We start from the raw sequence: 13,035 nt of genomic DNA, 5'->3' as shown, positions 1-13,035 counted from the left end.
TCAACCTCAATCTGTTAGCCACCATCCATCCTCCAACCGCCTCCAGACACTCACACAGGACCTTCACTGGTTCTGATTTGAAAGAGAGGTAGAGCTGGGTATCATCTGCATATTGATGAACAACCAGCCCAAACCCCCTGAAGATCTCTCCCAGAGGCTTTATGTAGATGTTAAATAGCATGGGGGAAAGGACGGAACTCTGAGGCATCCCACAAGTGAGAGCCCAGGGGTCTGAATACTCATCACCCACCACCACTTTCTGGATACGGCCCAGGAGAAAGGAGTGGAACCACTGTATAACAGTTCACCCAGCTCCCAGCCTCTAGACAGTCCAGAAGGATGTTAAGATTCCATACAATTAATTTTTTGTGAAACTAACAGTGGAATCCTAGCAATATCTTACCCTTACATTAGTCTGTATCGTCTAAGGCTGCAATTCTATCATAGTAGATGGTATCAACTGAAATAAAGTAAATTCCCTTCTCAGATTATGCTTAGTTATTTTTGATAAATAATTTTCTGGACCTAGTTTATGAATGTATCTTATTGAATTTCAATAAACACAAAGTTGAGCAACATGAACAAGTATTGGCGTCTTACAGACTATTCTATCAGTCATATTATGTAAAGGGGGTACAAGGGAGACAGGATTAGTGCCAATAAAGTCACATTATTTCACATAGCCTCTCCACAAACTTGCTTGCAGGCCTGGAGGCTTGGAACCTTCCTGTAGCATATTGATAAAGTGAGAAAGGGGGCCTGATTTATACAGGAGTAATATTCTAAAGAGGAACTACCTTTATAGACCTATAAAAATATGTATGGGCAAATATAAATCCCATATTTAAACTTCTTAGCTTATTCACAGTTACCCTGAAGAATTTGAGTATCCAAATATGTTGATTACCCTTTGCATATTAAAATACAATTTATCCAGTTAAATAATTTTTGCTGAATACCCAGCATATTTATGAGTGGAATTCTAAATTTCACTCTTCTAATGATTGAGTCCACACCAGCATTTCAACTTAACAGACAGAATGATCCCCCATCCTCCCCCTGTGTGCTGTTCTGGGGGGAGGCACCATTACACAAGCAGAAGTACTAGGCTTCTGCTGACAGGATTAGTTAGGTGAATCCCACCCTCAAAGTTTACAACAAACCCTAAAAATTTACAAAGTCTGCTAACAGATTTTCTTAGACCATAGAGTTAATCCTGTTTTGGAACCAAAGTACAACATTAAAATATATCTAGCTGTCCCTAATACAATCTTTAGATTCTATTCTGAATGCAACATAAATTCCCTGAGCTCTGGAAGCTGTAGATCTTTTCCATACAAAACTTGTGGCTCAACTTTAGACTTCAACAAGTTCAATATTGGTATAGCTAGCATTCTTCCCAATAGTTCAGCAATGTTTGAAAACCTTGCCTACTCTCAGATAAGCTTTCAGCTTCATTTCTTTTACACGAGGGTTCCATGAATACAAGGCAATGAAGAATACTCCAGGTTATCTATAATTTAACAAATCTTCACAGTTACTATAGTTTTCATAATTAAATTATTATTATTTGTTTACAATATAATCCTAAAAATGTGAAAAGCATTCTGAGGCCTATTTCTGCATAAGCAAATGCGAGCATACAACCTGTATCCAATAAAAGCAAAATCCTTACACCACCATGTCAGGGGGATCTCTACAGTTTCACCTTTAGTAGCTGTAAAGCACTGGGTGTCATCAGCATAATTATTGTCAGCCACTCCAAACTATTTCATACAGAAGTTGAATTGTATACAGCAGATAAAATGGACCACAGCTTATACAACACCACTCTTCTTAGCCAGCCAGCCAACAAGTCAGGAATCAAGCCAGCAAAGTGTTGCTCCCTCAATTCTATCTTGGCAACTGGTCCAGAATGATACCAGGGTTAACAGAAGAAACATTTAGTAGGCCCCAGTCCATCTGCAAACTTCTTGAATATTTCTGTTCAAGTTCTAGTCTCAATTTTTCATATGGAAACAGGTCCTTACATATTTTGCTAAACTTACTTTCAAGAAATGGCTAATCTCTGCTTCTTATATGAAAAAAGTTACAGTCATACCTCTAGTTGCATTAGGTTCATGTTGCGAATTTTTGGGTTGCGAACACAGCAAACCTGGAAGTGTATACTCCCGGGTTTTGCTGCGTGCATGTGTGCTGAAGCGTTCTGCGCGCTTTGCGCATGAGCGCTCTATTGCGTCACATGCAGAAGCGGCGCTCTACTTACGGACTTTTCAGGGTGAGAACGGCACCCCAGAACGGATCACGTCCGTAAGTAGAGGTACCACTGTACTAGCAGTAATTTGAAGAACTGCAACTTGTAAAGGTAAGTCAAATTCTTCTACTTTAAAAAGCATGCTATAGTAATACTATATTTTAGTCTGCAAAACAGCAAGCATCTGAATACATTGCAAGATTAGAAGGCAAACCAATCCATTTACAGTGGGACATTTCACCTAACAGGTAAAGGAGTGGACATAGAGACATCTTACCACTTACGTTCATTTCTCCAAACTGTCTGACCTTCACTGTCAGTAAGCAGAATGACAAGCCCACCAACTGTTTCCCTCCCTGGGCTACAATGCATTCTCTTCCTTTTTAAGGCCAGTGTACCACTGCAACAAACAGCAGGGCTTAAGCCAGCTGCTAGAATGTCACACAAATATATTTAGCTCTGATCTCATTTATTGCCTTCCCTTAGTGACAACCATGTAGTAACCTTCTTGCTCTTGCCTGCTGACATTCTTTACCAAACTGGCACCACCACAATGCAGCAAGATTATCTGTCATCAAGACACATGCATTCGAGGTAGTATTAATGTATTTATTACTTTTTATTTGCTTGAAACTACCTAGGACAAGCTGAAGTTTGGCAAATACTGGGGCACACCTTTTCCTCACTAATTTCAGTAGAGCTATGTACAAGTCGTAAGTGAAATTCTCATCCTGAATTTTTAAAGTTTTGTGTCACTACAGGTATTGTCATACTATTCATCAATATACTGATCAGATATTAGAAAAGCTATCATACCACAGCTGCATGGGTGCCTTAGGTTGTTTTTGTTTTTTGTTTTTTATTGGATCAAAAGTGTTGTATCTCAATGATCTAAGTCATTAATTTGGATAACGTGTTATCCACGTTCCCTGTTGGGTCATGTATGCAAGATAACTGACTGTTTAGTTTATAGTGAAATAAAATCATACACACACAAACGTACACAAACGCAGCAATTTAACACATTTTATTTTATTCCTCAAGCTTTGTGGAAAAACTGATCCTTAGAGACAACTGGAAAAGGTTTGTGGAAATATAAGTACTTTTATTCCCATCTGAAGATTGCCATATTTCATGATATTTCTGTTGTTGTTGTCCTCCCACCAAAGCTCCTTTTATCTGACATGGGGGAGATTCACATTGGAGGATAATTCCACCCATAACTTCCAATTACAAAGACAACCACAAATACGGTTTTTAAAAAATACATGATTTTAATAACAGCCCGCATTAGTTGAATTCTCAATACTCAAGACTTAGACCTGCTTCAGACATCATTCGATTGCCAGGAACATGTTTTGAACTTTCACTTCTCCCAAATTCCCTCCATCCCTGGCTTCTGCCATGCTTCTTTTGTCATGACATCTGAATGATTCAAACTATGATTCAAACATTAGGGAAACCCCAATAATGTCCAAGTACAAAGATACTTTTATCTCCCTTAGGTTACCCCTTCCTAAACAGCTAAGTGATGAACGAATGAGAATGTTTAAGTAGGCACAGAAACTCTGATGGAGGTGCTGGGGGCGGGGGAGAGAAAAGGCGAGGAGAAGCAAGGGAATATCATGGTAAAGGGGATAGCTTGCAGGTACTACATGTCTGACTTCTGATCCACAGTTAATATTCAGTATCCTTTTGTTTAGAAATGCAAGGCACCTACAGATAGATGATGGTCAGCTCATTCAAGTCCTCAAGTAATTGATCAAAGAACTGAAATATATATAATTCCAGCATCCACTGAATGATAAACTTATTCTTAACTGAGAACTAATGAGAAAAATCAATAATCTAAATCACATTAAGGAGCAAACACACCATGCAGATTTCTGAAGTTCAAATCGGTCTAGAAAGAGTAGCATGCTCCATGTTCTCTATCAGGATACCTTCATTCTTTCAAAGTCTGGGTTTCATTGCAAAAGAATTCTGTCCTCCAAACTAGTCACAGAAAATTCATATGCTATTACAATCAGCCATCAAACAGTGATTTGCTGCTGTAAAGGTGCGTTTATTTAGCATGCCCAATGTATAGAAGGAGTTAAAGAATTTCAGCAATCCCCAACCAGATTCCAGGGAGTCCTGACTCCAGCTCTTTCTAGTGATGGCATTATTCCATGCTTGAGTACTTCTTCATTTGTTTCACTATCAACTGACAGGATATTTAAACTGTAACCCGATGATCACATTTGATGAGCTCTCTTATTCATAGGAATCTGAACTTATGCAGTCTTTTATTGGCAAGCTGAATTCCGGTAAGGTGAATGACATCAGCTTGACCGATTGCTCTATCACCCAGCTGATGGCAATACTTGTCAGGGATGTGTTCTTTCTCAAGTAAGCAACACACTGATCATGCTCAACCTCTAAACACACATTTTTGAAGAAAGGTATTCATGTTATCTCTCTTCTCTTATCAACCAGTAAGTCTCTGCTTCCTTACCCTCTTGAAACCTAGCACAATAATATAATTAAGGGAAATTAGAAAAGAAATATAGATATAAATATTCAAAGCACTGTCAAGTTCACCTTGTTTAGTAGTGTCACAACTTGGAATTGAAAAATGAGACAGATTCCCTATCATATTTTATTAAAAGGAGACACTTTCAAAGTTTCAATTTTTTTGGAAGAGACAGAAGTGCAATGGGCATGCCCTGACATGACTTTCTGGAGTATTTTACATAGCATCATGTCAATGAACTTCTACACAGGACTAGTAAACACTACTAATGGGGGGGGGGGTGAGGGGGTAATACTGATGAAAGCCAGTGTGGTGTAGTGGTTAGAATGTCAGACTAGGACCTGGGAGACTAGGGTTCAAATCCCAACTCAGCCCCAAGCATGGATGCCCAGGTCTCTGGGATGGCCTGGAGTACATTTGCACAGTTAAAGCTAGTGCATCAGCTGCGCCTGTTTCTGGGCACAGTTAAAAGTGCTGGTTATGACCTATACAGCCCTTTATGGTTTAGGTCCAAGCTATCTGAAGGAGCGCATTCCATCATATGAACCTGCCCATGATTTAAGATCTTTGAGGAAAGCCTTCTCTCGTTTCCACCACCCTCACAGGCATGCTTGGGAGGAACATGGGAAAGGGCCTTCTCATTGGCTGCACCCAGACTTTGGAACTCCCTCCCTAGAGAAGTCAGACTGGCTCCCTCCTTGCTCCTCCTTCCACTGGCAGGTGAAGGTTTTCTTGTTCCAAGAGGCTTTTGAGAACTGACTGTTTTTAATGAGAGGACTAGTGCCGTGCTGTTTTTATTGTAATTATCTGTATGGTTTTAATAGATTTTTTGTGTGTGCGTGCACACACACACACTTTTAATTTCAAATTCCATCTAAGTTTAATTTTTAAAATGATTATTCATAGCTGTTATTATCTGTAAGCCACAGTTAGCCTGTCAGGGAAAAGGGTGGGGTATAAATAAATATATGTACAACTTCAACAGCAGCATAAAAAGCTGCCTTAGGCCAGGTCAGGTATTTGCCCATCTAGCCTAATATTACCCATTATGACTGACAATAGCTCTCCAGGGTCTCATCACTTCCTGCTGCAGGAATGGAGAACCTCAGGTCTGGCGACTGAATGTGGCCCTCCAGGCCTCTCCATCTGGTCCTCAAAACTATCTACAGCTCATACCCCTCTCATTGGCCCTACTTTGCACCAGAGGTATTTTTGCCTGACTGGAATGTGTCCTTGAACTCTGATGATGCCTATTGCAAATCTGGATGGAGGATAGGGAGGGCTGTGTGAGTACATGTAGGAACTAGCCTACTATACAAAGGCAAAGTTTCATTAGCAGCTCTGTCCACTTTTGCTTTTGGTCATATCCACCACTGGCACGAGGCCCTTAAAATATTGCCTAGAAGGGAATGTGTTTCTTAGCTCGAAAAGGGTTCCCCATCCATGCCTTACTAGATACTTTTACCTGGAGTTATCAAGGAATGAACCTGGCACCTTCTGCCTACAAAGCATGTGCTCTACACTACTGAGTAATGGTTTTCTCCCCTGGAAACAGATAGTAGTTTGGGAGGGTGGGAGATTTAAACTGGGAATAGTGCAGATAGCAAGAAAATGGCCCTATGTATTTCAAAGGATTTCAAAGTCTGAAAGCAACAAGAACCAGGAGCTAATAAAAATAGAAGTATGACATTCTCATCAGCCCAAATCAGCAAGCAGCATGGAAAGCGATTTCAGAAAAAGCAGCAACTTGGCAGAAGCCCTGCCCCAGGGTTGGTATTTTTTGTTTTGTTTTTGAGTGGGGTGCTCCTCTACCCACCACTGCATTTTCTGGTCCCATGCCCCATTCACTGTATTAAGGCAGTAAATGCTACGCTATCCTGCATTTTAAAAGGTTTTTGAATAAAATTATACGGACTCTGAATTCCTTAGTTTGTTATGCCTTCATTCCATAATTTACTCAACCATTATTAATTCAGGAAGAGCAATATCACAGCTTTCCATTTAGTAGTAACTGTTTCATGTACTAATCATAATTAGTCTGTTACTTAACTGAAAAAGTTACCATTGCTACTATCAGTATAGTGTTGTTGTTTTTTTTACTAAAACATGCATGTATAGACACTCAACATGCTCAGCTGTGACAAGTATAAAAAACTTGAGCACACTTCCCAAACTCAGTTCAATGTGCCTGCAAGTGCTGTGCCCATAATAGGTAGGGCTCAATCGAATCCTAGATATTCTCAGAAAAGCAACGGCACAGATTGTGTATAATTCCAAAAGCACAGACATAAGATTCGACACTTCTCTCAAAACAAAATGGTCAAATGTCCAGTCAATCACATTTTAACGGTTGCCTTCCGTTAAACTATACTGCCACTGTATTAAAAATGAAACTTGCTAACCACATATTTTCCAACTATTAGCAAATCAAAACTTATTACTCAAGATATTTCAGTGTAAATTTAGGTATTTAAAGAGTTGTTGCTGTTTTAAAAAAAACTTTACAGCTTTGCAGAAGTTCATCTAATATGAAATTTCAATTGTTACTCTGTTGTAGAGGCAAGATGTCATGTATTCTGAAGTGCAATCTCATATGTTACAGAAAGAAGAGGGTTCCACCAAATTATCATCTGAGCAGCAAGCTAGCCTATGCCTGTTCTTAGACGTAGGAAGGCTCATATATGGGAATATTTCAGAAACATCTCATTGGAGACAGGTGAGTTGATCCTGAGCATACAAACTGTAGGTGCTGTGGGGATAAGTATAAATGGTCTTACCCCTTGGCATCATGATAGAATCACGTAGCTTCCAGAACAGTATTGCTTTGCCAAGCATTTGACAATATCTAATACTGTTAACAGCTCATTATACTTTGTGAAGTGACCACTTTCTTAATCTTAGTTTAGTCCAGAAAAACAGCAAGATATAAGCCATAAAATAAAAAATAAAGATTGCTATATTTATCAGACCTTACACCTCAGTAGTATTCTTGGATCTAGAAAACTGGCAAACATGAAGCCACACTGAGAAGGTATTGCACAAGCTATATAAGCCAGAAGACAGATTCACCAAAAGAAGGTACTTACATCTGGATATTCTTTTACAGGCACATATAGTTTCTCTTGTAACTGTACAATAGGTCCCACAGCATCAGGTAATTCTGCACTTCTCTTCTCCGTGCTACCATTTAACGTGTCGTTATACATGTCTTTCCGTACTCTGCTAATTTCTGTGGGGGGAAATGTATACTTTGTGTTAATCTCAAGACATTACAATTTCTAAAACATTTATTTATCAATTTTATTGCCATCTTTATGGGACCCCAAAATTTATTTCAATTATAAAACAATTGGAAACTGAATACATATATGCACCTTTTAAAAACATTTCTGCTACTGCCAGTTATACTCCAGGGATGTTTCTTTACATTAAAAAAAGGCTGTTGTAGTAAAAATTTATAGATTTGTAAGAAAACTTACAAATGTACCAGAAGCTGTTAACTGCTCTGTTATTACTGAAATATGTAAAGGGAAATAATCGAAGTATTTCATGAATTTCAGAGGGTCCATTATTGAGCACTATGACAAACCATTTAAAGCAACCTGAGTGTCAATTTGTCTTTATCTTTATTCTCAAAGTTACTAGAAAGTTACTAGAACTATTACTAGAATAGTTTATGTTTATAATGTTCTATTAATGCAATTAGAAGGTACTCTGAGGTAGGAGAGGACATTCTGCTTTATAATTGGTGCAGGGAAACTCATCAAACCCATTTACTACTACATCATTATATATTTACTCTCTAAAAAATACTCAAAATTGATTAACTACAACTGGAAGTAAAATTGTCAATACAAAACCTCTTAGTTATTGTTACCATAATATTTTACTTAAGTCCACCTTCAACTTTTGATTCAAGCAAAATACTGAAACCTCGTGAACTACCATATTTTTCGCTCCATAAGGCGCACCTGACCATAAGGCGCACCTACTTTTTTGGGGGTGGGATTAAAGGAAAAAAATATGCGGATCTTGGGGGCTTTTGCGGGAGGTGGGGGAAGTGAGAGAGCCTCGCTCTGTCCCTTCCCCCACCTCCTGCAAAAGCCAGGGATAGCCACGCGAAGCCTCCTCAGGATGAAGGCTCCCCGCTGCCCTGTGGAGGATTTGTGGGCTACCCCAGAGCTGCTCAGGAGCTTGTTGGGGCTGGCAGGGGAAGCCTAGCCCCAGGGGCCACACATTTGCTCCATAAGACGCACAGACATTTCCCCTTAGATTTTAAGAGGGAAAAAGTGCATCTTATGGAGCAAAAAATACGGTATTTAAAGCTTTCCAAAATAAAAGTGTTTTTGCTTGCTTTATGAAATCAAATCCAGGATTGATAGGTATCATCCAACATCACACTCTTCCTCTCCTTTATTACTGCGGGGCCCCAAAATCTGCTTCTGAGCGGCGGGGAGCACTCCATAATAATTATGGGGGGTGGGAGGAAAGGAAGTTCCATTGCACAAGTGGAAACTTCATTGCACAATCAGGTGGGAATCATAGGATGTTACCGTAAGGGTTCAACTTCAGAGGAAACTACAGTATAGCGAACAGAAAATTGCTAGGAATTCTAGAACTTCGTTGGGTCCATTGAGATACACATGATCACAACAGGTCTACTGCTCAAGAAACAGTCTGGACAATCTTCTGAAACCTCACCTAGTAGTGATCCAATCATAAATGAAGGAACCAAAGCCAATAACCTATTTCCAGACCAATGCAACAAACCAAATATTCCAAAAGAGAAAATAACACCTACATGCTTCAAATGTGGGGCTGGGAACTCAAAAGGAACCATTTTAGATAACATTGACCAAACAGAAATCACTATTCAGCTCTAAAGTAATTCATGTCACACCTCACGTCATGATGAAGTCACAGAATATCACTGCTATGACAGAAATGAACCTTGCATTTACCAAGATCAATCAGCTAGATTTTCACGCAAGTGTTGCTGAGGACTGCAGGCTTGAATGTGACTTTACTCTTTTATTTAAAGGCCCACATTTTGGCAAGTTAAACAGACACCCATGTGTAACATTAAGAACATAAAATGATACAAATCTCAGTAGCAGCCTCACAAATTCAGGGCACAGCAATTATTAGACAACAGTTTCTCTAGCTCACCTCCCCTTACAAATCTTACATCTGCCATTAGCGCACACTGGCCCCAACTCTTTCTCAAATTCAAACAGGCTTTCTTGCCTTGTAGTATAGAGAATTCTTCAGTGCCACAGACAACACATATGACTACTTACAGGCTGCTGAAATAAAGCTAAACAAAAATGAAACTTTAAATATATGTACAAGGTGGAGGGGCAGGATCTTCCTAAGTTACTAAACCAATGTTTTGGAAGCATCTCTTAAAGAATAATTTTCTGTCCCACTGCCCTATTCCATTTTTTATATATGTTGTATTTCATTAAATTTATACATTCTGTTGGTATTCAGTACAACAGAATCTAATTAACTAGTAGTCACTACAGACTGTGGTGTAGAATATTTACTATTGTACCCAAAATGGAAAAGAATTTCAAGGAGCACATCCAGAAACATTTAAGCTTAGTAACAGTAATTTCATTTCTCTACCACAAACTCACATAAAAATACATCTATGCAGTGTACAGAATTCTCAACTAAAACCAACTTTAGACTGAATAGTAGTCTCCCCATGTTAAAAACCAGTGAAGTTTCTAAAGCAGTATGGCATGTTTTAAGAAAGTGAATTCCACTAGGTAGCAGAAAACTGTTACATTACTTTAAGTAGCTCTTTGGATCACATACATTAATAGGATTCACTGCAAATTACTGTTTTCCTTCACACTCATTTCTCGTACACAGCAGTTCGAAAGCACACCAGTGCAAGTAGATAAAGAGGTACCAATGCAGCGGGAAGGTAAACAGCGTTTCCATGCGCTCTGGCTTCAGTCACGGTGTTCTGCTGTGCCAAAAACAGTTTAGCCATGCCGGCCACATGACCCAGAAAGCTGTCTCCTAGGTCCTAGTCCAACACACTAACCACTACTGCACAACAGATGTGGGTTTTTACTTATTTATGTGTTCTTTGCAATTTAATTTTTTCCTTCCATCAATTTTCTTTGTGAATCCAGTTCATACTGGTTAGAATGATTGGCTTGTCATATGAGACTGATAATATATTTTTAACTATTTGGCAGCATTTCAATTTGGCAGCAAACTCAATTTCATCATTTTCTATTATAAAAATGGACCTGCAGGGTTGCAAAGCCCTCACCCCAACTGCAACACTCGTATTAAATGGCTTCAGCATTTAAAGCAACATCCTCCATACACAAACAGGTTTGAATCTAAACAGCCTTTCAAACTAACATTTCAAAATTGGTGTAGCATTCAATTCACAATTCATAGCAGAATGTTTTAAAACTTGAGCACACTGATTAGTTGCTAAAATTCCACAAATTTTACCCAGGGCCCACACATTTTGGAGGGAAGGTACACTTTAACAGGGTCTGAATGAACACGACACAACTGAGAACCAAAGACTCAGATGTTATGCAGTACAAGGCCTTATCACCATATTGTAGCAGCAAGCTGGTCAGCAGATGCAACTATGAAGCTCTGTTTTGTACAATTTTGAAACAACTTTCAAACATCACTCCTGAAAGTGCTACTTGTTTAGTACTCCAAACACCAGCATTGCGAGCATCATTACCCATTGATACCACTGACTTTTTTATATCTGCAGTATATCTGACAAGATTTTAACATACTATAGTTTAAGTAGCATTTCAGACATTAGTAGCAGAGCAGGTATTTCATAAAACATTTATTGTTCTTCAAACTGTAGCATTCTTCTACTGGGACACCTTGTAGAAATGTTTTCCAAATTTTAGCTTTACCTCAAGCTCCTATTGGCTATTACTATTCTCCTTTTTAGTACTAGCAGATACAAGTGACACAATGAAAACAAAGCAGGAAGCAAAAACTCAAGCCTCCATTCCTACAAAGAACTGATAAGTCTTACAACCGCAGCCAAAATTCATGGACTGATAGTATTTTATTGCTCAGGGATCATTTTCTTAGGGATTGGGAGAGGGATCTGACAGCGATGTGAAGGGATAATGGGCATTGTACAACAATAGGGCCTGCATGGTGGTTGCATGAAGGAAGTGTTGGCTGAGATTGAGCAGGGAGAGCTCGCCGGAGGGCACTAAGGGAGGAGCAGCTAGGTGCTGAGGCTCTGGCAAGAGCCTCTTTCCTTTCCTCCTTCTTTCTCGGTCACCCTCCTTCCTCTCTCTCTCTCTCTCTCTCTCTCTCTCTCTCGTATTCCCAACCCCCCCCTCCCATTTAAATACTTATAAGTTTATGTTGATTAAAATCGTTCTTCATTTTAAATGTTGTATTGTTTTTCCTGTTTTTGTGCACTACAAATAAAATATGTGCAGTGTGCATAGGAATTCATTCAAATATTTTTTTCAAATTATAGTCCAGCCCCCAACAGTGTCTGAGGGACAGTGAACTGGCCCCCTTTAAAAAGTTTGAGGACCCCTGCTTTAAAACATTCAGGGAAAACAAAAAGCAAACGTTGTAGTACACATGCATTTATCACCTTATTTTTTGTATGAAAATATTACCAGAATATGCCCCTTTTAACACTTCCCCAGGATTCATCAAAGAATAATTTAAATATTTTTCTTTCACAGAAACACCTATGCCATCTGTCTTCAATGAATATCTACGAGAACAATGGTTTGATGTGGATTGGGGGATGAAGAATGTTGCATCCAACTTTCTGTAAGCACAAGGAACCCTAGCACTAGGGAATTCTGTACACATGTCAAATTGCTTTGGGTAACTCCCAGATCAGGGAATTAGGTTGATTCAGGGGATTTTGGAGTTGCCCAAATTGAAGCAGAGGTCTTCTAAGCGACTTTAACTGAATCACAATCCTCCCAAAGATTCCTTACTGACAGAGGTAAACAGACAGACAGATTCAATGTCTGTAAAAGTGTCTGTTTTATTTTGCTCCATATAGGGAAAACCGTGTAAGGAGGAAGAGGAGTGCAGATTTGTGACAGGCAGCTCTAGTTTTCAACCAAGGAATAATTTTACTAATGCTTTTTTTTTTACTTCCAATTGTGGTGCTTATGGGAGGCATGTAGAAGAAATTTATCAAAAATTGTTCCAGTGTTTTTCACTGGTTTTTGTTACTGTGTCTGGCAGAAAAGGCAGGAGTAATCCCCAG

At 39.1% G+C, this 13,035-nt stretch overlaps 1 protein-coding gene across 11 annotated transcripts in view; it reads right to left on the bottom strand.

The window, feature by feature from the left end:
- The window catches only part of QKI (QKI, KH domain containing RNA binding), a 112,577-nt gene that overhangs the window by 67,993 nt on the left and 31,549 nt on the right, over nucleotides 1-13,035 (bottom strand). For all 11 annotated transcript variants that reach the window (XR_013984730.1, XR_013984731.1, XR_013984732.1 and 8 more), the window contains exon 2: nucleotides 7,856-7,998. Coding sequence is in view for 8 of the 11 variants with exons in the window: in XM_081000726.1 (XP_080856852.1) it covers nucleotides 7,856-7,998 (143 nt within the window). In the remaining 3 variants the exon portion in view is untranslated. The remainder of the gene's footprint in view (nucleotides 1-7,855; nucleotides 7,999-13,035) is intronic.

This window comes from Podarcis pityusensis (assembly GCF_964106645.2).
Source record: "Podarcis pityusensis genome assembly, chromosome: 3".
Lineage (NCBI taxonomy): Eukaryota > Metazoa > Chordata > Lepidosauria > Squamata > Lacertidae > Podarcis > Podarcis pityusensis.
Note: the sequence above shows the minus strand (reverse complement) of the source record. Positions and strands in the feature narration are given on the sequence as shown.